Below are 26264 nucleotides of genomic sequence, written 5' to 3' on the forward strand. Positions count from 1 at the left end.
GAGCAGAGTTTAACTCTGTAGCAGCACATAATTGTTAGGCGTGGTTGCAAATGACTGAGTGGTGAGTAATTGTCCTTGCCTAACATATACATAGACATACATGCAATGTCAGCAGTTCAAATGACTCTCAGGATTAAGTACGATTTCCTTCCTTTGTACTTCCTTTGCATTATACAACCATAAACATTCTTTGGTACTTCACAATCAGCAATGTCTAGTAACATGTCTCGTACTCAAAATGTTGCAAGTAATTATTCTGGGTTTAAAATTAATGATATGCCAAACAGATTATGCTGATTTTCTGTTTATTTAAATCATTTGTTTTGTGGGTGTTGCATGTGTGTTTTCTTGAAGTGAAAGGTGGTAAACAGTTTGTGCACCTATTAATTTAATATTAATCAACAAGCATGTTCAAGCATCTTATTATTAATGTAAATTATAGCATAATGATATATATTTTGGCATCCTCATATTTTAAAGTTGGATTAGCGGCTTTTTACTTCTATAACAGACAGAGCACAGTCGGTGGAGCCTGTTAATGTCATAACATTATGTGAGGCACATAAGAAGTGTGTCAGCAGTCAGAACGTGTCAGGACAAGTGGATAATAAAGTTCCAGGGAGGGGAAACAGTTGTCATTCACAGGTTAAATTTACTAAATTAACTTGTAGCAGTGATGTCATAAACACTCCCCATTCTTACATTCTTACTCAACACCGCTGAAGCCACAATGACTCACAGTTGTGAAGTGCCGCTGAATGAACATGCTTGATTTCTGGAAATTATGTGAATAGGTTGACCCGTTGCAGTGACGTAAAAGCAGGTTGTTCAAGTTTGCATCAATGTGCCACCTGGAGCGTTATGTTGCTTTTGCACTCCACTCCTTTATGCTGCTCTGAGTCGCTGGCAGAAGCAAGCCAGTTGAAGTTCAGTATCAACACAGCAGTGTTCACAAGATCAGAGCAGTAGTGGTGGCCTGCGTTGTCCACCCCAAGAATAGTCAATCTAATTTTAACAAATATTTAGTCAGAACGATCTTTACTTGGATAAAGCTCAGATATTCAACAGCAGATAAATGCAGCATTTATATTACACATTACATTGTCATGTTTTGGATCATAACGCAACACTTCAGCAGAATCCTCTCTTCAAATGATTATTTGGATGATGATGAACTTTTTACATTTTATGAAGATATTTCAAAAGTCATTAAATCACCAGATGTAACAGCTGTGCAAAGTTAAACAGACGATAACTCTGAGGAAACACTGATGTAACTTGCTTTGGCCCAAAGCAAGTACAAGTGTTTAAAAACCATGTTGGACATGTTCATTCAAAGCAAATGAGTGTTGATTTTTAAAAAGTGGTCATTTTATATCATCATATTAGATGAGTACTTCAGTTGTAGTCTTTCATTCCTTCCTCACGTTATTCTCATTATTTCGTAGAATCTGGACCCATTGGTTTTATCTACATGTGCCACCATTTTCTTGGTCTGTTCCCCTTCCTGGTCTCCCTACCAGAAAATTTGTCGACCCACCCCTGAGTGTTCACCACATGTGATAACCTGAACTGATTAAAATACAGATGTGGTTCAGTTGCACAGCTACAGACTGAGGATAAATCATACCATGTCTGGACAGCATTATTTCTTCTGTCATGCTGAATTAAGATCTTTCAGGGGTATTTTCCTGACTCAGTACGCTGAAGGTAACACATATCTGACACAAAGGAAAGCTTTGCTACATAAAATCTGAAAGTTTTTGATCCAATGCTCAACAACCTTCTTTCCCTTCCTGCTGAATTCTCCCTGCGTTTGGTCCACGCAGATGGCCGCCCTCCCTGAGGTTGTTTCTGAAGTTTCTTCCTGTCGAATGACTGCTCAGCTGTCCTCAAGTGTCTGCTTGAGGGGTTTTGGGTTCTGCTCTTCTGACATATTTGATTTAGTCGTATGGGAAGTAATGGAATGGGATTTAATTTAATTTAGTTTGCCCAAAGAGTGAATTCAGGTCATACAAATTCCATAAAGTAGTTTCCCAGTTTTTTATAAGTGTTTTTTTTTTTAGGTTTTATAACACAAGGTTCTCTGCAGTTGCAGGCACTTAGCCTCCGAGACGGCTTTTTTAAAAGTTATTTAATGAAGTAAATCAATAACAACAACAAAAGAAATGTAAAGGAACTTAAGGTATGGAATAAAAGTTATCCTTCATCCATATTTCACTGGACCAAGATGATAGCTGCTCTGATTAATGTTCCACAGTAAAACTTGATTCACATGACGGCACCTGTAACCAAAGGCCTTAAATCAAGAGAAGCAGCTTTCTTTCCGCAGCCAAGAGCATGCACATTCATGTTGACCAAACTCTGAATGCTTCACATAATCAGACATGCGGCATATTGTTTTCCTCTTTCTGTGTTTTACTTATTTATCATTTCTATCTTTTGAGTGGAAATTTAACTGCTTGAATTCAGAGTCACAAAGGGTTAAAATGAAAGCATCTGACAGGTTGGTCATGCTTTGGATGCAGGAACTGGTGAGTTTGATGGAAAACTGTTTATATGACTGAGGAAAACAAACAGGCTCTTCGTCATGGGTCAAATCTTTCCTTCCGCCTATAATATTTATCTGCATACTGTGTCAAAAGTTAGGAATAACGGTCACGTTTGATGTCGCATTTCCTTGATTGTATCAACACATTGACATGTCATTGGGTGGTGAACACAACCTGAGGAGAAAAAGAATAATGAAAACAAATGAAAGAAAAAAATAACAAAACCCAATTAACTGTATGCACACGTTTTCAGCAGAACTTCAAGAGCATATTGGAAGAGCTGAAACACAGTGGTGACAGGGCTGACACAGGTTTAAAGGATTTGGACAAATTACAGTTGGAATGAGAATAATAATGAATGATTATTTATGTTTTAAAAAATTACAGTGAAGGTAAAAAAAGAAATATACTAGAAAGTTGAGAAATTTACATCAGTTTTCAGAGGTTGTGAGGCTGGAGTACATGGGGTCAGTGCTGCTTTGGAAATAACTACCTTTCTAAACAGCAGTGAAGTGAAAATATATGTTTGAGCAGGCAGCTAGCTGACAGATGAAAGACAAGAACGTCATTTAGAATTTTTACATGTACCTCGGGGCGCTTGTGTCATCTTACCTTCCTCCTTCAAGGAAAAAAAAACACAGATTGTTGTCTCTGATCTCAAAAGCCAGCAGCTATGAAATACTTCCTTCATAGAAAAACAAATTCCCCACAATAAATTATCCGATTCTACAGAACATTATCCGGCGTGATTTCTGAGGAATCTGGAGACAAGGATGTGATTTCTGTTACATAAATGATGAACTGTTGGTATATACGAGGCCAGTGAGCTGGAGGCTTAATTCATTTAATCCAGTTTTATACAAGATACCGATTCACAAAAAGAGGAAAAAATTAATAATGGAGACAGCTCGTGGCTGTAGATTCTTGCAAATTAAAACAAAAAAGCACAAACTATAGAGAGGAAAAGAAATTAAAAGTTGGTACACAAATGCATAAAGAAAGAGAGGTGAACTAGTATGGGGGATTCAGAGTCAGCAAAGCAAACTGTAAAATCCTCTTTCACAAAAAAAGTAGTTTCAAACCAAATCTTAAAAATTCTGCAGAACAACACGGTGCTAGTAGCAGCTTCAAGAGACATGTTTTAAATTCTGTTCTGAATTTATCAGGGAGCCGAGGAAGATAAGCTTTAATTCGGAGTAGCATTAATTCTTCCTGCAGCATTTTAGATCAGCTGCAGAATTTCCAAAAAGCTACTTGGACAATCTAATAAAGAATTATAATTCTCCTGCCGAGTGGTAACAAATGCTTGCATCAACTTTCTGCATCGGCCTGAGACTAAATGTTCCCAGTTTTGATTTTTTTGCAGCTGTAATATGACCCAGGGGTCCTAACTGGCAGTTACTGGTCCAATGCTGTATTACTCCAATGTAAATGTACCTTCAGCAAGACGACGGGTGATTCAAAGGTTCTTCACATTAATACAGCCGGCTGATTTCTGGTGTGTAAACAATAACTAAGATGATGTGATAAACATTTCCCATGCTTGTAGTCTGACCTAATAATTGGTTTCATTTGCTCCGTCATCAGCACATATAAAAGCAATTATTTTATTTTTTTTTAAAAAACAACAAAAAAAAAGCATGATTTTGTCATTTTGAGTTTCATTATTACAATCATGCAAGTGTCCATTTAAAGTTATGCTTTTATTTTTGTGATTCCTTTGCATTTTACATACTTGCTGAAATCCAAATCTAACTATGTGCACAAACAGAAAAAAGGAGTGGACACATTATTTTTTTTCTGTTTAAATACAAGTTGTCGAGTAAAAATGAAAGTTGCCCTAGTTTTTCCATCCACCATGAAGCGATAACCTTCAGCTTTACCTGCAGGGCGAGTCCTCGTGGTTATGTTTGCGTGACCTGGAGCACATTTATTTTGTTTACCTTCATGACGTAAAAAGAAAAACCGCAAAAATGTCAACAATGACAGCAGAGAAAATCCAGTATCTGACAATCGTAAACAATAAGAACACACAAAGTGATTCCCCATTTTTCTTAATGAGGGTGAAGGAATGAAGACAACATGGCAACATCCTCGTAATAAAACAGTTATTTATTTCTGATGGAAAAACTAAAATTGTCTCAACAGCACATTACAAGGGCATTTGTTAAGATATTTTCTCCAAGGCTCAGTGATCACTTTCATACAGTACATTTGGCATGTACACGGCAGCTCCTTCAAACGAAAGAAAAACAAGGAAAAAATGAGAAAAGAAAAATTTCACCAGAAAAAAAAATGGAATCAAAGACTTTAAAATGAAAAAAGAAATGCAGATGTTTGATTGTACAATTACCAAGCAGCTTGATTTAGTTCTAAGCCACAGAGGAAAAGCCCAAATCACCTGACGACTGCAGGCGTCGGCACACGAGGCACAAAGACATAGCAGACTGGACATCCCATAATATGCTCATTCACAATCCAATGGGAAGCAGCTTTTATATGTGAAATGTTGTGTTTTGCTTTTACTGTAGATATTGCATTATTTTTTCTTTAGATGCAAAAGTTTCACGTTCCATCAAAACGGATTGTTGTGTTCAATGACACCTGCAACAACCGTTTTCCTCGACATGTGAAATTTAACAGAATCTACATGTAGAACAAAGATGGCTCCATCAAATCTGATACATTCATTTCTTGCACTAACCACCCTTCTCTAAGCTCACTGTTCCCTTTCTCTTTCACAAATCTTTCAGCAACCAAACACAGAATGACCCGACAGAAGAAAAAAACTAAGTGTGCTGGATAAAAACATGAGGTAAGAAAGTGGTCTGATTATAGATCATGCAGAACATGCAAAACAGCAATGAAAACTGAGGAAAAAAAAGTGTGCATTTTAAAGATTTAAAAAAAAAAAAAAAAAAAAAAAGAGGAAAAAATAAACTTAACACATCATTGAGTCTTTGGTTATAAAGTAGGTTGAATATTTTTCACAGCTTTTCATCCCTCCCCCAACCGAAACCCCAGAATCCATTTCTATTTTTTAACTTTCACCAAAAAAAAGAGCAAAACAAATAAAAACATCCTAGAAAAAGTAAATAGTTTTCTTTATCCAATCATCCCATCACATATTTTCTTTAAACAGGTGACCTCCTATACAAACCCTCCATACTTTTAACACTTTACAAAATATACATTCAACCCGGATTTCACCTAATGAAAGCTCAGCTTTAGTGTTAGCACTATAGTTCATGAGAGGAATCTCTAGTATAGAACTTATTGCCTACTTACTGCAATCTACTTGTTGCAAGAAACTACCAAATTTTATACCTGACAGATTTTAAAATACCAAAAGACCAAAGAGAACTTTTTTTGTTTGTTTTTAATAAGCATCTCCATGACATTGTTCTTTAACAATATGAAATAGCAGCCCTGAAATAAATAAATGCAAATACTAAAACTGAATTAATGAGAAATATGATTCGTGTCAAAGTACGGTGGCTCTGAGAAAACACAAGCTTCTGATGCAGCATATGACAAGCCGAGACTCTCGACTCACTCCACTCGAGAGGAGGCACCCACTGGCGTCGCCGTTTCCTCCAGCTCACCTCTGTCTCTGTACTCGGGCCTCCTCCGGCCCTGGAGTGATGCAGGGGGTGTAGACACTGGGAAGACAGTCCCTGTCAGATGCTTTTGTAGAACCCTCGTCAACACAGTGGTCTCTCATAGGGTCTTAACACAGCCTTTCACCACTTTCTTTGTTTTCCGTCCCGACATCAAAATCAAGCTTTTTTTTTTTTTTTTTTTGAGCTCGGGAACCCCATGTCCTGCACGTGAATGACATTCAGTCTAACTGTAGGCATCGGCATCCTCCTCTTGCAGCCAATCACAGGGAATAAGACTTCTCAGAGGCTGGTAAATGTCTTAATAATGCGAAGACCCCGTGATGGCAGCGCGCACACTAAACAACAACAAAAACAGACGTTGTGGTTGACTTGTATTCAAATGGAGCCGAGCCTTTTGCTTTATGGGGTTAAGGGGACGGTAGTTGTTGTTTTTACAGGCAGGATCTTCCACTCCTGTCTATGGGAGGTGCGTGTTTGCGTGAGTGTATAAACGGGACTGGGGTTCACGCCGAGGTGATGTTTGGCTGATGGGGGATGCTCTGACCCTCATGGTGAACCAGAGACGGGGTGTTATTTGTGACAAGCGGGTGATGGTGCTGCTGCAGGGGTGGCGATGGGCTGCTTATCTGATTGGTCAGCTGGTTGAGCTGGTCCGAGTTGGCCAGCGACTTCAGTACCGCGTTCTCGCGCTCCAATACAGAGTTTCTTTCGTACAGCTCCTTGATCTGCTCCTTCAGCACCTCCACCTCCTCACGAACAGCATACATCAGGTGGCTCTTCACCAAGTCCTGAGAGAGAAGGGTTTACATTATATTAGTTATATTAATTACACGGATCTTCAGGTTAGTTTTTTGTTCATACTGTTAGTTGTGTCAGCCAGGGAACATAATGAAGCAAAATCACCAGATAAAGTGTGTCGTGTAGCTTAGTTATGGCTTTGTAATGTGAGGAAAAACTCACCATTGCCTGCTCAATCTTGTTATCAATGGCCACAACACTGGCACCAGATGCACTGTGGAGAGAAAGAAAAAGAGATAAGATACCCATCTCACATATGTCACATGCTTTGGATCAGTATCGGCACCTTCACAAACTTCCAAATATAGATTACATGACAGACACGAGAGATTCCACAGTTACGTCTGAGGTGAGCCAGAAATAAAGCTCAGGTATTTTTCTGCTGCACAGATAAGCAGTCACATCGGCTACCAGAGAATGAGATGTGCGGATTAATGCGTGACAGAGAGCGACATTTTTCAGCCCAGCCATTTCAAAATACCAAAAAGACATAAATTACGTGCATTACAAAACATGGCGCTTTCTTCAACTACACAGAGTGGGAACACCCAGACCAGAGAATTCAGAGAAACATCTTCAGAATGAGGCGAGAGGTGAAGAGGTCACCAATTTTACACAACAAGCAGAACTGTGGGATCCGCCAGCAGCTCAAACCCCACATTCACTCCCCAGCATTTAGGCATTTAATCTAAAAAGGCTGTGCATCTTTAACCTCCATCGCTGTCTAAGAAGATTTGAGTTTTTAAATATTTTAAATATTCTTGTTTTTTTCTTATTTGTTTTCATGTTTGATGTCATAAAAATGAATAGATACTTCAAATAAACTAAACCAAGACAAGATCCAACACAGCAGTGTGCAAAAATAATCACTGGGAAATTAAGACAGAGACACGACAGGCACACTTCACATCCTAGCACGTTCCACACGTGGAGAGCGCTCCACTCTGCAGGAGTTCTCGGGTGGAGCTGCTTCCAGCGAACTGACGTGATCAACTAAATCTATGGTTGTCTTTTCCTTGTGATCAACTAAATCTATGGTTGTCTTTTCCTTGTAAACAAACATTCCTGGTGTTTTGGTAGACCGTGAGGCATTCACCCATCCTTATCTATGCCTTTATCCTCTGGAAAAGTGAAGCGCATCAACCCGCTTTTCACCCACATTCTTTCCTTAAAAACAAAAATAGTACATGTCCACCTTAAAACATGATAACGACATACTTGGTTCCAATCCAGATCCCTCATAAAAAATAACGACGCCAAAATGCGCAGCTTTCCTCACAGGATCTTTAAAACGAGCAGACGGCGCTCTTTCCAAGCGCTTTGCTGTACTATCACCGCCCTGCTCCGATGTGGACGGAGGGAAATGGAGCGACGCGTTTTAAAGCAAGCTCGCGCACGAGGGAGAACAAAATGTGAAGGAAGCCTCTAAAGATTTTTTTAAATTATTATTCAAAGCTTAAACTCTTTATGAGGATGTAGAAGTAAATCTAACCAAAATGTAAAACGTAAAGGTAATTCAATAGAGATATAAGCTTGCGCGTGTATTTCGCCTCAGTTTTACTTTGTCTTCTAACGCATCAAAAGATTAAACAATGGAAATGCGATGCAACATAAAGTGACTTATATTAAAACTGCATAAAACCTGTATCGTTTCCATTTAAATGACAGTTTAATAAGATGTGAATACTCCGCACCACAACATGACTTCATCGCAGCGCTTCATAATGTGTCCATTATTTACATTCAGCGTGCTGGGAGGCACGTACACATAGGAAACCCAGAGGGGTCGCATGATATAAACAAGCACCAAACACACGCCACATTTGAAGTGAAACAGTTTGATATGTATGACAACCAGAGAGGAGAGAGAGTCTTTTATTACTAACAGCTGCTGGCAAAAAAAAAAACCCCAACCTGAAGCCATGCTGGGGTCAGTCTCACAGCAAATGGCCACTCAACAGATGAGACTTGAACCATGTGCAAATACCACAAAACACAGCGTATTATTCAAAATGAGACGACTTTAAGTAAGATATCAGGATGTCACCAATTTAATGTTTTCCTTACGACCACACAAGCCCCTTTATGGAGGACAACACAGCGGGAAAGGAAGGTTTAAAAAAAAAAAAAAAGGTTCTTTACCTGACGCATCTAGCCCTGTAAGTCATCAATCTCCCTGAATAAGTCGGCGAAGTTCCTGGCGAGCAGGGAAGACTGTAGCTCATCTTGCAACGCATGTTACAATTACTTCCCAAAAAAAAACTGTTCCTCACAAGACTAGTCCACGAAGGATCAAAACACGAGCGACTCTTGTTTCAGTACGAGCGCAGTGTTTCTTAAAACCCCGCTGGATCACATGGTGAGAGTCCGGGGGAGGCGGAGCTTAGCCGCCTCCTTCCTGCACGTCTTTTACTCTCTGGAAGCCTCTTACACAAGAAACATATTCACTGCCGCCGTGTGCCAAAACCCCCACAGGTCCATGACGACTTATTCAGAGGCACAACGTTAAATAAAAATGCAGGCAGTGCTTTTTGCAAGTACAGGCAAGCAACAGTTTTTTGTGTTTTTTTTAATGTTAGAAGTCTTCACAACCAAATCACCCATCTAGTTATTTCTGAATATTTACTAACTATTCCTTTCTCACTTCTCCACATTTGCCTCTTACATGGGATCTCTAAAAGACCAATAGCTCCATGCAGGTAGGAAATGTGAGTATGTCCAACTCAGTCAACTTTAATATTTATTTTGCACATTTTAGTACACATGGTTTCCAATGTGCTGTTCACATAAAGTAGAACTGTTGAAGCACAGATTGCATACACAGCCAGAAAACCTCCACTCCAAAAACACATTAAGAATACAGAATATATTTCATCTATAAATCAAATATTCTATAAATGAAATATATAAATTCTATAAATGAAATATACCAAAGAAATCAAAGGACAATGAAATATGCTAAGGAAAAAAAAGAATCTGTAATATAAGCAATAAAAGATTAAAATACATTAAAAGAAATCAACAGATTATCACATGGCTAACAATAAATTAATTAGAAAGTTAGTAATCACGCCTAAATAAATTAAGACTAAAAAGAAAAAAAAATACAAGAAAAGATTAAGATAGACTAGAAGAAACTACAATATCAAACACATACAAAGGGGGTGTGTGTAGTATAAACAACCGATGAGAAATTAAAAGGTAAAATGCATTTAGACAAAGGGAGACCACATAATTCTACTGCTTTGCTTAAACAAAAGGAGTAAATATGTGTTTTGCAGACATCAGTGGTCTTAACAGTGTGTATATCCATGTTAACCAGCAGTCTGACCCAAACAACCCACCCCACCAGCAACAACAGAAATAAATCACATAACATTCACAGGGCTGCTGCTGAGAACATCCGTGTTGAGGTTCCCATCTGAAATACTGTGTGGACTTTATCATCAGTCTTCTTTTATATGTGAGTTTAAAAGTTTTAAAAAGAAGTTAATCAGCCTTTCTAGTTTGTTTTATTGTTTACTTGATCTGTTATAATTAAGAAAAGGACTTTGTTAATAAGTACCCTAACTAGTGGTTGATGTTTTTTTACTTTCTACTTTTTGCAGTTTAAGACCATTTTTGCAAAGGCAAATAGTTTCAAATATTACATTTATTTTTGTGGTGTTATGACTTTGTATGGAAATAAAAAAGAAAAAAGTAACCCCCTCCCTTCACAGTGTCATGCCAATTTCACTAGAACAATTAATATGCTTCGCAAGTAATCAAATTCATAGCTACCCTCCCCTTTGCTCATTCTTTCCTTGGGCAAAAACATGTGACGCGAAGCCAGACTTAAAAAAAATCCAAGCTCATTTTCCTGTACTCTTGTTTCCTTGTCCAATTCCGCAGCACCTAAAAGTGGTTTAACATCAGTTTGTAGATACTGAGCAGCGTGACAAATCCACACTGGTGCTGTGACAGTGGGGTAAAGGAGTTACATTCCACAACAAACGTCTGGCTCAGTTGGGGGATATTAACGCTGATAAACAATGCCAGCAGAAGACATTCCTCCCTTTGAAATAAGCATCTACACATCTGGGATGGTGAAAGAGGAGAATGTCCACAAGCTTAAGCTGGAATGTGTTTTTATCAATAACAAAGAACAAGAGGCACGTAGGAAGAATTAGATTAAGCTGTAGAATCACTACATCTGTCAAAAGAAAAAAGTTTTGCCATTTGGCGTTTAAAGAAAACACAGCAAGTTGTACATTTTATTCACTGGCATGTGGTGCTTTATATAAGACTGCTTGCTGTGTTAACCTCTACATGGACCTTCCCTACAGATTTCAGCACATGCAACTCACCAACAATGTTTCCAGGACTAAAAGGCAGCACATTCCAGCTCAGGACATCTCCGGCCAGAGAGCTGCGTCTGCAAACCCACACATCTGGGACAGAGCAACTATCGTGCTGCGTTAACATACAGTTCCTCTCTGCTAACTGGCTATTGAGTATAATAACCACAAGGTACATGCTTTGGTAACAGTTGTTTCTCCAACTTCTGAGCACTCACTCCGAGTTACTTCTTTCTCCTCAATTTTGGAGACTACTCCATATGAGACATGTGCTGCAGCACAGCATGTTCTCCTCCACTTCTCCGAATTTATCATATCAGGATTTATAGTATGAAAATTTCAATGTGTTCTCCATTACAGCACAGATGCATCGGCACACGTCCCCGTTCCCAAAGGCATACAAACAATCACCGTGGGGGGAAGGCAGCTGTATAAATTAGACCTCAGGATTACGGTCATAAACCCATCCTCTTCCTCCCAGTGACTGTATTTCAAAACAATAGCTAGAGGACGATGGGAGGATGGGGGGGGGGGGGGGGGGGGGGGGGGGGGGGGGGGGGCAACAAAAACATATGAGACGTTGTCAACTTGTTCTGCTTTATCAAGCGGGCTTTAGACTGGCTGATTAGGTGTAGTTCTACTAATTCACCAGATGGGGTCACTAAAGTCTCCTATTGACTGAGGTGAAAAGTGAAAAGCTGCTTTAAGAGAAGTTGAGTCATAACTCTCTTCAATAAGCTTATTATTCAGCCATAAATCAACTGGAAGTTCTTGCTGGATGAAAACATTCGCTGTGAATCTTAATATCATCCTTCATCATATGTCTCAAATTGCTAGCATGATGCGTGTTACATGACAAACTGAAAATGTGGATGCCGTCAGTGATTCTGATTATATGGTGACAATGTCCACAAAATAAATATACTTTAACACTGATTATTTCTTGTATTTATTGTGTAAAGTTAAATAAAGATATTTCTTTCTTATTTGAGATTTTGAAGTAGTTGATTAACTTCTTGGTTTAAAGTTGCATCACTGAAGTGAAACTCTGAATATACAGTTGTTAATCCAACGTTTCTGAGAAGTGAACCTAAACTTTACATGTCGTTATTGTGAAAAAGGTCAACTACTGTGTGAACCAGCCACCAACCGAACAAACATCTGAAAAAGCAGTATTTCTGTAGCAGGTGTTCTGTGCAGCAGGTCTGGGAGTCCCTCATGCTTAGGTGTCTAGTAAGATCAGCTTTCCATATAAGGTAGTTTGTAAACAACATATTTTCCCATGTTGAAATTAACATTTAGGTAAAGCAGCACTACAAAAAAAATATCTTAGCGTGAAACTTTGTGGTGATTTTAGATATATATTCATTTTTCCAAATATGAAGTTTATTCTATCTTTTTGAAATGCTAAATAACTAATCAAACCTCATTTCCCATACGCTGTTTAAAAGGGCTGCATTTAGCCTCAACGCAATCCAAAACAAAGCATCCTAACGTGAGGAGATTTGCACATAGATGTTACGGACGCCGCATTGTGGGGAAGTGTCATCTACATATGGTGGTCCAAACTGACACAAAGGAGGCTAAACAAAATAAGGCACAAATCAAGGAAAGCCTTATGTCACTTAAGCAATAAATGAAAGTCAGGAGTAATCAATGCTTGCTGCCACCGAGCTCCCTGGTAAACAGACAGAAGAATACACACTCCTTTGTTGTGTCATCATTAAACCAGTATACAAGCAAATTTCTGTCCAGCACGTGTCCCTATATTACATACAGGAAGTCAGCCAGCCTGTCCTCCCATAAGGGCAAATCCAGTAAGACTTGGTGGACAAGCCGGATGATGAAGAGCATGAGAAATAGTTGAGTCCCTTTGGGGGTTTAATACCAGCAAGGACGATGTCTGAACTCTGGAGGCACTGGATGAACTTTATCCATTACTGTTCATTTAATCCATTTATGGAAGGCCTTGTTATTTTATCCCAATAGGGGGCTAAAATAACTGCTGACAGGGATGTTTTTTAATGGCTTCCGAGCCACCCCCGCAGCTCCTGAAGAAACTATGAAGAACCACAGTGTAACATAACCATCAAACTCCATATGCAAACACAGTGGGGGATCTCAGCCAGGGGTCTTTCTCCAACCTTAAATAATCACTGTCAAAATGGATTTCAACTAAAACCAGATCTTCGCTGTACTGCCTGTGCCTCCATATCATATTTCAACACTTTTTCTTTTTTTTTTTTTTTTTGCTGGAGTGACTTGGGCCTACGCCAATGGTTTGACTCGATCTGGATTAAGACCCCACTGGAATGTGTTAATGGTAGTAGAGTTACTCCTGAGGTTTTAATGGGAAAATCCTGGCACCAAACTGTGAACGAGCCTCAGCTTTCAGCAGAGCATTTATCACAGGATCAAGGACTTATCCTCTGAAGAGCTAGTTTGGGTCACACTGGTGTAATTAGGCACTATGCTTTGTAAACAGTGAGCCAATTGCACTTCTCACCCCCTGATTACCACAGTGGTTTGAAACTGTTTTTTTCTTTAATTTTAATCAGGATTTGATTATACAATATAGTTTAAATATGATCATAAAGATTTTGGTAAATCGTCTGCATGTCTAAACCTGAGTTTAGATATGCAACAATCAAATCAGCTGACCAGCGTATATTTACCCTGGGAAACAAAAAGACAAATATGGACCATTTGCAGATATGCAACAATCAAATCAGCTGACCAGCGTATATTTACCCTGGGAAACAAAAAGACAAATATGGACCATTTGCAGATTCCAAAACATGTATATGCTTGTCTCACCTGTGACTAATAAGGCAATATATCTTCATCAATGTCTATGGACTTGAGCCAAAAGACAGGGATTACTGTGAAGAAATAAGCACCGATTTATCATTGGTTTCATAAAGATCAACTGATATTAGTTGTCAGTCACAGCTGAGCTAAAGATATGGGGCTTAATTTGGTGCCATTTATCAGTTGCTGTTGAAGTAACCCTATGCTTATCCATTTTTTTGTGTTGCACAGTAAAGTTTTGTGTGGATACAAGGGGTCTCCCTTAGTTAAATATCCTACTGAGTTTAAAAGCAAGGCGAGGCTGAAAAAGGCCAATGTGCTCACCAACCATTTCCTGGAGAAATACAGGTTAGATGTCTGTTCAATTTCCAAAAATGAAGTTAACAGAGTAAAAACGCTACTACCCAACAGTGCTGTCATTCAGACATGGGGTGTCTTAAGTGGAAAATCTCTAATGGTTAAGAGCACCATCCATCAATTTCTTTCTGCACCTAAAAGGACATGTTGAGTCTGAAATCAGAGTTCTACACCATGTCAAGTTGGGTCATATTGATCAAAGGTCTGCAGTCAGAGATTTCATTCTGCACAACTGCCAAGCATAAGGTTAAAACTTTGCTCATATTGGACATGACTATCCTGCAAGTGAAATGTGCTACTTTCCCTAAACATACAAATAAAAATCTTTTGGCAACTGCAATGTGTTTTTCAGTATGTCTAAGTTTTCACATTAAGGGAAAGTTGCGCCTACATTCAACTCTGCTCTGCAATGTAATAATGAATGTTTATTTCTGTGTCATAAAGAGTGGCTACATACCTAGTCTGGATCAAATAACGCTCCATGGTTAAGACTGCCGGTCCGGTGTAGTCAAAGAAAATATAAATCTGTCTTTTCTTTATTGTCCATAATCATAAAGCTGATTCCTGCATAAAAGGGGGCAGTAAAAGCTGCAGCTGTTTTATTTAGGACAAATGGCAGCCTCACAGTAAATCCATTCAGGAGACCAGAGGTCTCCTGGAATGCTTACAAATGCAGAGTTTAACTTGTTATCTAGTTAGAAGGAAATACACTTATTTTTGCAACTGAAAATGAACTGTTACCAGGGGAAGATTTGAGCAGAACTGTGTGAGATCAAATAAAGGATTATATCATTTTAAATTTATGACATTAAAGCTAATTTCAAACTATCATTTTCTCAATGGAATATCTAACAAAAAGGCTATCAGAAAATATTACCACAAAAAAATGCTTTTTTTAAAAAACATATTTTGTTATTAATTTATAAAATGTCACATTTCAGAATCTGGAAGTGACTTTATTTTAAATTGCTCCAAACCACGATTAATATGAATTGAGGAGCTAGCTGTGTCTGCGAACATTAAAATAAAATCTAAATAAAAACAGCAGTCAAACTCAAAACTCTCATACCAAGTGTGCAAATAAAATTACACAGGAGCACACATTTGCTTCATAAGTGCTTATGTAAGTCATGTGTTTGCAGACAAAAAAACAATTACATCTACTTTTCTTTTCATGTGAGAGTGAGTGCTGCTTTGAATACATCTTTAAATTTATGCCACAAGCTGTTTATAGTTTTGTCTCAGAGATCAGTGGGTGTGATATTTTAATGCCCAGAGTAAAACAACCTTAAGATAAATACCACAGATGAGGAGGCTCCCACCTTAACTGAGGTTTTACATTTTTCCCAAATCAGTCATTTACAGGAATGCTCTTTTATGCCCTCAAGCTGTTTGTGAGCAATCCCCCACCCTCCCCACGTCCATTCACTTCCAACAAGCCCAACCTTGCAAGAGAGCAGGCTCCGGACAAAGGAAGCTGGAATGAGACATCTCCCTCAGCTTCACTATCGGTTAGTTAAAAAGTTTTGCATAAAGCTGCACTGTTACTGCGCCTGAAGGCAAATCAGAGCTGGATAAGGAACAAACGGAGCCGCTGAATCATTTGCCAGCTGGAAAGACACACTTGCTCATCCGCTACTGCTTTCCTTACTTAAAAACTAATTTGGATTGCTTTGAATGATTACCTTATATGAATCTTAGGGAGCATTCACATGAGCCATTTTGTTTCAGATCCTAACTCTGATTCAGATCAATGAATTGCATTCTGGTCTACCTTCAAATATGGATCATAGTCTGCTTCGAGTGAACCACATACAGGAGGTGGACGACAAAAGCAAAGGGATTATGGGTTCAATGCAGGGAATTGTGGGTAAACTAAACCAGGACATTCATGTGTGTGGGATAGTAGGCAGCTCAGGCCGGTAGAAAGGTCACAATCAGATGTGGAAGAACACGGTAAAAGTTCTGATGGAAATAGGATCAATAGGACCGCTTGGATCAGATGCCGCTCCATGTTTTGCTCTTATGTGTGGGAACGCAAGTTGCCCTGTGTTAACCTATAGATGATCAGGTTTTTCCTTTGTTGTGTCTCATCTTCTCCTTTAGTAATTCTTGATTTTGCAAAGAAGATGAGGTAATCTCTGGAGAAAACGGTAATGCATTATTCAGTATGTCTCATTTATTTGAGACCATAACCTAAACACCGCCAAATAAAAAATAAAAAATAAAAAAAACCTGAGGAATAATAAGCTGAGGAGAACAACAAAATCAATAACTGTAGACATGGCTGGAGCATCTGAAAAGAGGCTCTGTGAGTGTGTCCACAACCACAGTCCGCAACCAGTGTCCAAACAGAACGGAACTTTGAACTCAGCCCTGCCCACGAGTGGATGAACCAAATTATAAACCATGTCAATGTAAAAGATGTATGGACGTATGCAACTACTTTTGAAAGAGACTTCGTCCACATTTACCTATGTAAGGAAGCATATATGGGCCTTTAAACATTCACTACAAAGCACACTTTTTCATAAGTGTTTGTGAAAAATAAAAATTATAAAACTATTGCAACTTTAAAGTAGTGATTGAAAACAAAACTTGCACTGAGTAAATATAAACTACAGTAGAGAAGGAAGGTATTATGCCAAAGCATTAATTCACTTGAAAACCATTTATTCTCAGAGGAAAGAGCTTTCTGAGTGCCTAACATTTCAAAATCTGATTTCAGGATTCATTTGGATGAAAGAACACTTATGTCACTGGAATGCCATCTCCGGTTCAATTTCTGTTTTCAGTTTAGCTTATCAGGTAAAAATCTAAATTAAAACCACGCAAATTTACTCGCCAATTTCCTCATCCCTGTGTTCTTAGAGCCAAATGGGAAATTGTTACATGAGAAATCTTTGCTTAAACATTCTCATCTGAAGTCATGACATAACAAGTCAAGTGTTGAACAACATGATTTGAATAAAAAAAAAAATTAACCGACTCCCAAATTTGTTTGCCAGAACCTGTTGGCATCCTTCATGATACAACACATTGGAACAAACACTGGAACTGACAAATGCAAACTAACCACAAAAGAACTTCTTAAAACCTAACCAGCATTCAGGAGCCAACATGCCACAGAACAAATGAAGAATTAACCAAATTAGACTATAAACAGTTTAAAAAAAAAAAAAACAAAAAAAAAAAAACTATAAACCTGCCAATTACAATATTTTAAGTTATTATAGCTGAGAGGTTTTTCTGTGTTTTGAAACAAATATGCAACCAACTATCAAAGTAGCTCGAGTCATCTATTTTGCACAAACCGCTGTGAATAAATTTTATAAAAGGAATAGAAGACGACTTACATGGGAAAACCTTTTAAAAGGCCTGAGAGGTTAATTTCATTGAACACCAGTACAGCCACTTCAGGTTAATAAAAGCAACTCTGGATCCAGCATAGATTAATTTAACTTGAAAATACTTCAAAGCTCAGACTTAATTCTAACGTTACACTTCCCAGCATAGACGACAGAGTTGTTAATCACCAACTTCTCATCCAAGTGATGATTTCAGAGAAGATGACGTTGTAAAAGAAAGTTTGTCATATTATCTCGATGCAATCTGTCTTTTGCAGCCTTAAAACTCTTGAACGCTGCTGCACACTCCACAGGGGAGAGAAACCTGAGCATTGGATCCTTGTGACTGGCAAACTGTAGATAAATTAGATGCCAAGGAGCTGCGAAATGCTACCAAATACAGAAGGTCCATATCTACAGTCTGAAACATCCTCCAATGCTATGCATTCTGAATACTTTACACACTCTCACCAACTGCAATGTCCAGTTTTACCAATCCAGCTGGACCGATTTTGATTGATGTTTCTTCTTTAAGAACACATCGTAAACATGACAGGAATTACTCAAAACAACTTTTGTTTTTATTTTGATCAAAGTTTTATGGTCTGGTTTTATGTCAAATATGAACTTTTACCAAAGTGGTGGAAAAGATAACGTTTGCAGAAAGAAAGAATCTGCTCATGATCCTAGCCATACAAATTTATCTGTGAAACACAGTGGGAGTAATGTCATGGCTTGGGCTTACATGGCTTCTCATGGGACAGGCTCATTAATCTTCATTAATAATGTTGTAAACGATCGCAGCAGCAAACTGAACTCTACAGTCTACAGAAGCATTTTGTTTACCAGTTTAAAAGAGGGATGCCACCAAACTGACTGGAACAGCCTTCATCATTCCGCAGGATAATAACCCCCAAACACACTGCCAAAACAACAGAGTTCATCAGGGGTAAGATGTGGAAGATATTAGACTTGTCAGGTCAGTTTCCAGATTTAAACCATACAGAACATGCATTTCAGCAGCTGAAGAAGGAGACTGAACGAACTAACCCTCCAAAATCAAACACTGAAGGATGCTGAGGTGAAAGCCTGGTAAAGCATTTAAAAAGAAGAATTAAACAATTTAGTGATGTCAGTGTGCCACAGGCAAGATGCAATCATTACAAACAAAGATCTGCAACGAGATAGTAAGCTCCAATTTGTTTTAAATCTCTGTTCCAATACTTTGGCTCGCCTACAGAATTGTGTTTAATTACAAATAATGGTGTCTCCTGAGTTGTGCAGCTGATTCAAATACAAATACCTTGAAATAAAAGCTGAAATGATTATCGTTAGAGTCATATTTATCTTTTGATTTCAAAATACAAAGTAACTGGCTTCTTTGTTCCAGTACTTTGAGGGAAGTGTATCTAACTAGCTTTGGTCAGAAAAAAAACCTCAATGACGTGAGTTTAACTTACAAAGAATATGAATTATCTTTCAGCAATTGCCTTGCTGTATTCCAGCTTGTCCAATGGTCAAAAAGAAACCTCAAAAAAATAATAATAATCAAGCTAAATGAGACTGTCTCATCATGCTGTTAGGAATTTAAGGGTTCTAAAAAATTACACTTTGTGGTTCTGTTAGAGCCTACATAATTTCTTTTTAGGACATTTTCTTGCTAGATGCACAGGAGTGAAGCAGTGCAGGGTCTGGTTTAGTCAGCCAGTCCAGACCACACACATGTAAACACACCTGAGCTCATACCTATCGTTGATGGGCTTTGACCCTCGTAATCTGCTAGGCCGGAAAGCCTGGTAGAAAGCAGTGGATGGGTTCCTGCATTAGTATGGGAAGGAAACAGATGGGGAAAACGTGAGCAAAGGAAGAGAGGAACGCACATTTTAAGAGAATGACACAGAGAAAATGTGAGGGAGGAAGATCCTGAATGGCCAACAATGATAGGTCAAAGGAAATGTCCATATTGCACAATTCTTCTCAGAATTGTCTGTATTTGTCATATTTTTGTTTTTGCAAAGGCCAGAGAATCCTTTGCTGCATTATCATCTTTACTCAATATAAACACTACTGATTCATATTGCGAGTGTCCCGATCGTCGATCCCATTATCAAATAGCAATGCTTCATACTCCCTTCCATCTGAGCTTTTCTTAATAAAAAGAGAATGACACCATGTAATAACTCGCTAAATATTGCGTGCAGTTGTCTCAGGTGAAGTAGCTGGTTTGTCTTGCGCATGAGATTTTGTCTGTATAACGTTTATACAGCAACAAATCTTTTGTATTGGACACAAAATCCAACATTGCGAAACAAAACATTTCCATATGACTGTCAAATATAACGATCATTCTTTTTAATGTTGGTGAATTGTTTTAGCGGTGCATAGGCTGGTATTCGTTGCTGCGCTGCAAAGATGCAAAGAAATGATGATAGCTACAAGTGAAAATTGAAAAACAAACTGATTTGAGAGTGTCCACCTTCATTTATGACTTCTACAGTATATTGTGTCAAAATTACTTTACAGTATAAAGGAACTTTATACAAATTAGACACCATTAAACATAAACAAAACTTGAAAAAGGTAACTGAAACTAAATATAGTGTTGCAACAACACTATATTGCAAAGCTTCAACTATTTCAATATATTTTATAAGAAACAAATGAAAAGTCAATACATTCAGCGGAGTTCACAAAACAAATATGGGCACAATAATTTAGAGCTTGTGTCAGGCATTCAGATGTCTGTAAATGCAAGTCTTATCCCACATCAAGAATAGAGGGTGGTTCACAAAAACCATAACTGTGTAGTTTTACTTTATACAAGACTCTAAAGGATGAAAAAATAAAACCAAGCAAGGAGAGGAATTCAATGGAAACCTCCATTGTGGGGTTAATTATCCACAACTGTAGTGGTAACTGTCAAGCCTGATTTATGTTTTAGTTTCCATATCTGAGCCCTTGACAGATTTAACTCTGCCACACCTCACCAACAGCCGCCTAAGACCTTTGAATTTCCTGAAGGACTGCAGAGGCATTTAGAAAATGCAAGTTTAAAGAGCTCACAAACAAAATACTTTATGAAGCATTTGTGACCTCAGCTCTCTGAGCAAGCCAAAATACCTGGTTTTAGTGAGACCGATAATTTCCAAGTGGTGAGCATGAGACAGAAAAGAAAAACTAATTTCATCAGGGGTAGACCTGCCTTTCAAAATTTAAGGAAGCATACAGAGACAGATGCCAAGGAAAATAAGGAATCTGGATGAGTCACCAAATTTAAAGCCCTCCCCTTAGCGACCTCACATAATGAGGTAAAAGGCAAAGTCTATTTCACAGCTCTAAATGGTGTACAGAAGTGTGCAGATATTAGCCTTCTACAGCTGTGCAGTTATGTAGTAGGTGAATAATTATTACAATGTTTGAAACTAGGTGTAAAAAAATACCAAGAGTAATGTTGAATAACAGACACAAGAAATATATTGTTTTATATATTGTTCCATATTGTTTTAAAGCATATTGATTTAGTTAATGTGTTCCAGAGGTAAATCAGGTTACCTAAAGTTTATGTTTGTGGTTTATTTTTCTTGTGGACTGCAGCAATCTGAAAGGACTAGTTTATCTCTGGTTATCAGTTTTGCTCAATCAGTGGGATGCAGACAGTCATTAAGGTCTACATGCAAGTTACTGTGCTGCTATTTTACTATTTTCCAAGTTTTTCTATTTCCTTCATTGCCTATCAAAATATCAGTTTAAGGCCTTCAGCACACAAACACATTAGATTTTCTCTCTATTGTCCATTTTCAATTGCAGTGTGTGAGGGCTGATCCTGGTATCTCCAGTAAATACCTTCAACATCCCCAGCACAAATTCTAACAACAATGTTGATACATGGATTATATATTGGTTTTATTTTGCTTGCTGTTTCAGATTATGTATCACGATATGACATCATGATCTCTCCTTTATTTATTTACATGCCAGTGGCAGACCAAGACCAAGACCATCATGCTAGGAACAACCTTGTAAACAGCACTTTTGTGCACATAAATGTACTGTAACAAGAAAAGCTGGCCAATAAAACTATTTAAAAATTTTTTTTTAAAAAAATATTTATCATTGGTCATGGTGATGAACATTACACAGTTTGTTGATCCAGTAATAGAGCAAACAGCCTGTCACTTGACACAGTCAAATGCTACTGGATGAACGTTAAGGAAAAATCTGACCTGACTGCAGTCATGAAAACAAGGGTGAAACTGACCCAATTGAACTTGGATTACCTCGTGTAATTATTGATTTTGCTTTCCAAATTACAAATGTCTTCTTTGACGATACTGATACATGCAATTATTCATTCTGTCTTAAAAGAAAGAACAAGTCTTTCCTGCTCTTTAGTACAGGAAAAAAAAGGTTTTAATAATACTTTGGTGTTATTATGTATCCAATGATGTTTAAAGATTTTCAGTGCAGGGAGTCCCCTGGACCCACAGATGTGAATTTCAATGGGTCCTCAGAAAATTCAATGGGTCACCTCCAATAGGAAAATAAATAAAAAGTATTTGTTTCTACTCCTTATATTATCATATTCTTAAATTGTAGGGTTAAACTCCTTTGAGTTTAACATTATACTTATTACGTCAGGAACACAGGACGTGTACATCACAGTGTGATTAGCCTAAAATGCAAAACAGTTTTCCAAATGAAATTGGGTTGGTAAGCCTATTTAAGTAATGCCACAATGACAGACTATTGTAAATAGTAACTTTAAAACATGCAAATAATCCCAATCTTAAAAACCTTCCACAGCAAAATGATTTTAAGGTACTTTAAATCACAAAAGAATTATGACAAAAAAATCTGAATCCATGTTGCTGTTGTTCTGATTAAAGCAGAAACGGTTTAGCCATTAGGTCTCAAAATAAAACTCTTTTCAAACCAAACAAAAAAATTTTGGCCACTGAAAATTCATCAACATATTGAGTTGTTTTACCTTTTTTGCAAACCAAAATGCTCCATGTATGAGACTGTACAACAGGACTTCCTTATGTCACATTTTACCGTTTAATCTGTTGGTTAAACACATCATTAATGTCCTTTGTACAATATTGGTTTTTTGCTTCAATTCTTGAGCAGTGTGAAACCTTTGTCTATCCGTGTTTTAAAGATAATTTAAAAAAAAAAAAAAAAAAAGTTATTTATAAAATGCAACTAAATTTTATTGGAAATGTAATTTGTCATTTAGTTGTAAATCATCTGCTTACACATTGATTGCAACTGAAATGGTTGATGTAAAGTTGTCAAAATGGTTATTTCAGAATTTAGAGTTGAATATTCGATCACATTAGTCAGAAAAAAACTCAAGTTTCAAGTTATTTTAAAACCCTTCTTAGTTAAATATTTTCAATAAAACTGTATAAAAAGTCTCAATGAGTTGAAAAGTGAGAAACCAGCCTGCAAATAAAGTAAACAAATAAAAATCCCTTCATCTGAAGAAAAATAGTTGCTTTTCATGTTGACATATTCCACACTGTCTTGACATGTGTGCTTAAGAACAGATTTTGTCGTCAAAGATTCTGTCAGTAAAGAAGTAATCAGAGAGCCACAGCCCTCCATCACATGTCAAAAGGCCTTTCAACATGAGCTGGTTGTAACACTAACAAAGCTTTAGAACACGTTATAAACATTAATCCAAAAAAAAAAAAAAAAAAAAAAAAAAAAAAAACAACTTACCAAAAACCAACTACAAAATACCAAAAACAGCAATTTAAATTATTTTTTTCTCCCTTTGAATGAAGTTTATAAACTAAAGAGAGTCCCAAAGTCTTGAGGACATGCAGCATGACAGAGAAGTCCAAACCCAAAGCAAACATTGCGTTTTGAAATGCTGGCTGCTCTTATGGACTTGTTTTTCTTGCAACAACCTCTTTGATGTCGATCTCCACACATGTGACAACACATCTTTATCTAAATGTCATGCACACAAAACTCATCTCTGTTTACGCCACAAAAGTTAAATTTGGAGAGTTTTTTGGCTGAGACGTGATGCAGATCAGAGTGCAGACAAGAATAGATGATTGGTTGAGACGTGACCCAGTAAAATGTTTGTTCTCCTAATGTTGTGATTAGGAAAAGCTGTGGACGAGTAGAAAAGTTTCAATGGCAACCTGTGACTCGACTCTGTGTGGGGGGGCAAAGCCTGCAGCCATACCAAATTCAGGCAAGTTCCACCAGCTGTGCAGCTAACCAACAAGTCAAAGCCAACCACTCCTCTATCAGAGCCCTGAATACTGAAGAAGTAAGAAGATTCAACTCAGTAAATAACATTACAGCTCAGGCATCAGCAATGCAAAAAGCCTGTGTGATGCCTCAAAAAAAAAAAAAAAAAACCTTGCAAACATGTTACGTATCGAACAGATATGTCACACTGATATGAGCATTCTCAGAAGCAGAGCGTTGTTAATTTTCTTTTTAAGTTGCACATAATTGTTACCATGAGTACAGATGAGTCAGTATAATCACAACCAGGGCAGCTTGCTCAGCTACATGCTGCATGAGCCTCAAGCTTCCAAACCACCCTATCCGCTCAATTTCACTGCACAGGGTTCAGGTTCATCTAATTCACAGGTTAAATAGACTGTAGAATTGGTTCCTGAAGCATGACGCTGGCCCAGTGAACTTAGCCATACCAGCAGTAGGGCAGGTCTGTTTCCCTCACAGGTTGTCAGCTGCTCTCTACAAACACTGGTCTGTCACATGCCAGCGACTGCCTGGGGTTAAGTAGACAGGCCAGGACGACATGCAGGATCTGCCAAAAACTACAGAGAACATATGGAGAGAAGGATTCTTACCATTTATTTTAATGACAGGCAGTCTTAACCTAAACAGTTTAAGTGTTTAGTGGCTTTATCAATGGGAACTTTAATTTCTGGAGAATCTGGTAGGAGTTTAGGCTCTTCTATAAAATCTGTATAAAAGATTTATCAACAACGACATATCCTAGGACAATTTTGATGAATAGTTATGTAGCTGAGAGGCTTTTCTGTATCCTATCTAGAAGATTACTTTGACAAATCACTGAAAAGACATGCTACACAAAAGTCAGTGAGTATACACCAAACATGTGGAGGACAGTGAATGTCTTGATGGTATTACACAGACAGCGCTTCGGTAAACAGTCAATCTAAATCTTTATGTACAGGAGGAAATCAAGACAAAGGTTCATTTCATAGGTTTTTTAATTGTGTAGGATGAAAATAATTAAGAAAATGTGGCAAGTCACTTGTTAACCCAAATGGAAAAAAGAAACCTATATGCTTTTTTACATTGTTCGAAAGGATCCAAAAAAAGAAAAAGGACAGGTTTGGTGTTGTGTTGGTACAGCCACTAATTTCGAGTGATTGTAGATGACAACATCGATCAAATGGCTGATTCAACTCCACAACTACATACTCAATGTGGCGTTTTATGTCCACAAAATAAACATTTCAGTAAGGGGTTCAGTGATAAAATACCAATACAATGCCCCCTTCCTGATTTCAGCAGCTGTCTGCTTGGTGGGGTACAGTCACTTACAGCACAGGAAGTGGTGGCTGAATAATTTCCATTGTTCAGTGAGGAGGGCTTTTGGCTGACCTCGTTTTGGGCCACAGCTCAGGGTGGCAAAGGGACTAAATGAAAGCGCACCATGGTAGCAGAAGAGAAATATGATGGAGCTTAGGGAGAGTTTTTAACAAAAAAAAAAAAAAGTAGCATGAGTACTTTAACTGAGGAAGCGTATATAAAGATCAAAGGTTTTTTTTGTTTTTTTTTGGTCAGGGGGGCCAGTGCTTGAGTATACACATACCTTTTAGCTAAGTTCATATTTCACACCTCTACAGCTCAGACAGGAATGTTTCAGAAATATTTTAACGGGTTAAACATAGAGGCTGACTCAGATGAAAAGTACAGAAGCATGACTGTGTGAAAGATCAGCAGGAACTCACCGTCCCACCTCACTGAAGAAGATCAGCTTGTCTCAGGTTAGTTAGATACCACTTAAATGATGTAAAACTACAGAAGCCCGACAGTGTAAAAGATCTGAGATTATCAAAAGCACAACTACAGCTTTTATAGATTCCCCTTTTCTTGCAGTCCATAGAAGTGCTGATGTGAACAAATTTACTGCAGCATGATGCAAAACGCAAAAAAGAAAGACAATTTCACAAAGTTACATAAACATTTTTAAATAATCTTAAATCAGGTTTGTGATAGAAGAAAGAAAAGAAATACCATCTGAATGGGTGAGGTCAGTGAATTTAAGACGGACAACAAATCTGATGTTGTGAAAAGCCAAGGTGCCATCTGTTTGAACCTGGTGAATAAACCATCCATCGACTTTGCCACAATGAATCATGTCCGTTTCCTTGCAAAAGCCGGCTTATTTTAAAACATAGGAGCATGTGC

General features: G+C 37.9%; 1 protein-coding gene across 2 annotated transcripts in view; it reads right to left on the reverse strand.

The window, feature by feature from the left end:
• Nucleotides 1-4718: 4718 nt before the first annotated feature.
• Nucleotides 4719-26264, reverse strand: part of tsc22d2 (TSC22 domain family 2) — a 34610-nt gene continuing 13064 nt past the window's right edge. Inside the window, exons 2-4 of one of the 2 annotated variants that reach the window (XM_079244606.1) lie at nt 19572-19643; nt 7136-7187; nt 4719-6963 (exon numbers count right to left, since the gene is read on the reverse strand). In XM_079244606.1, coding sequence (XP_079100732.1) covers nt 6679-6963; nt 7136-7187; nt 19572-19643 — 409 coding nt within the window. In that variant the 3' untranslated portion in view covers nt 4719-6678. The remainder of the gene's footprint in view (nt 6964-7135; nt 7188-19571; nt 19644-26264) is intronic. The other variant, XM_079244607.1, reaches the window with a different exon arrangement.

This window comes from Telmatherina bonti (genome assembly GCF_933228915.1).
Source record: "Telmatherina bonti genome assembly, chromosome: 8".
Taxonomy (NCBI): domain Eukaryota; kingdom Metazoa; phylum Chordata; class Actinopteri; order Atheriniformes; family Telmatherinidae; genus Telmatherina; species Telmatherina bonti.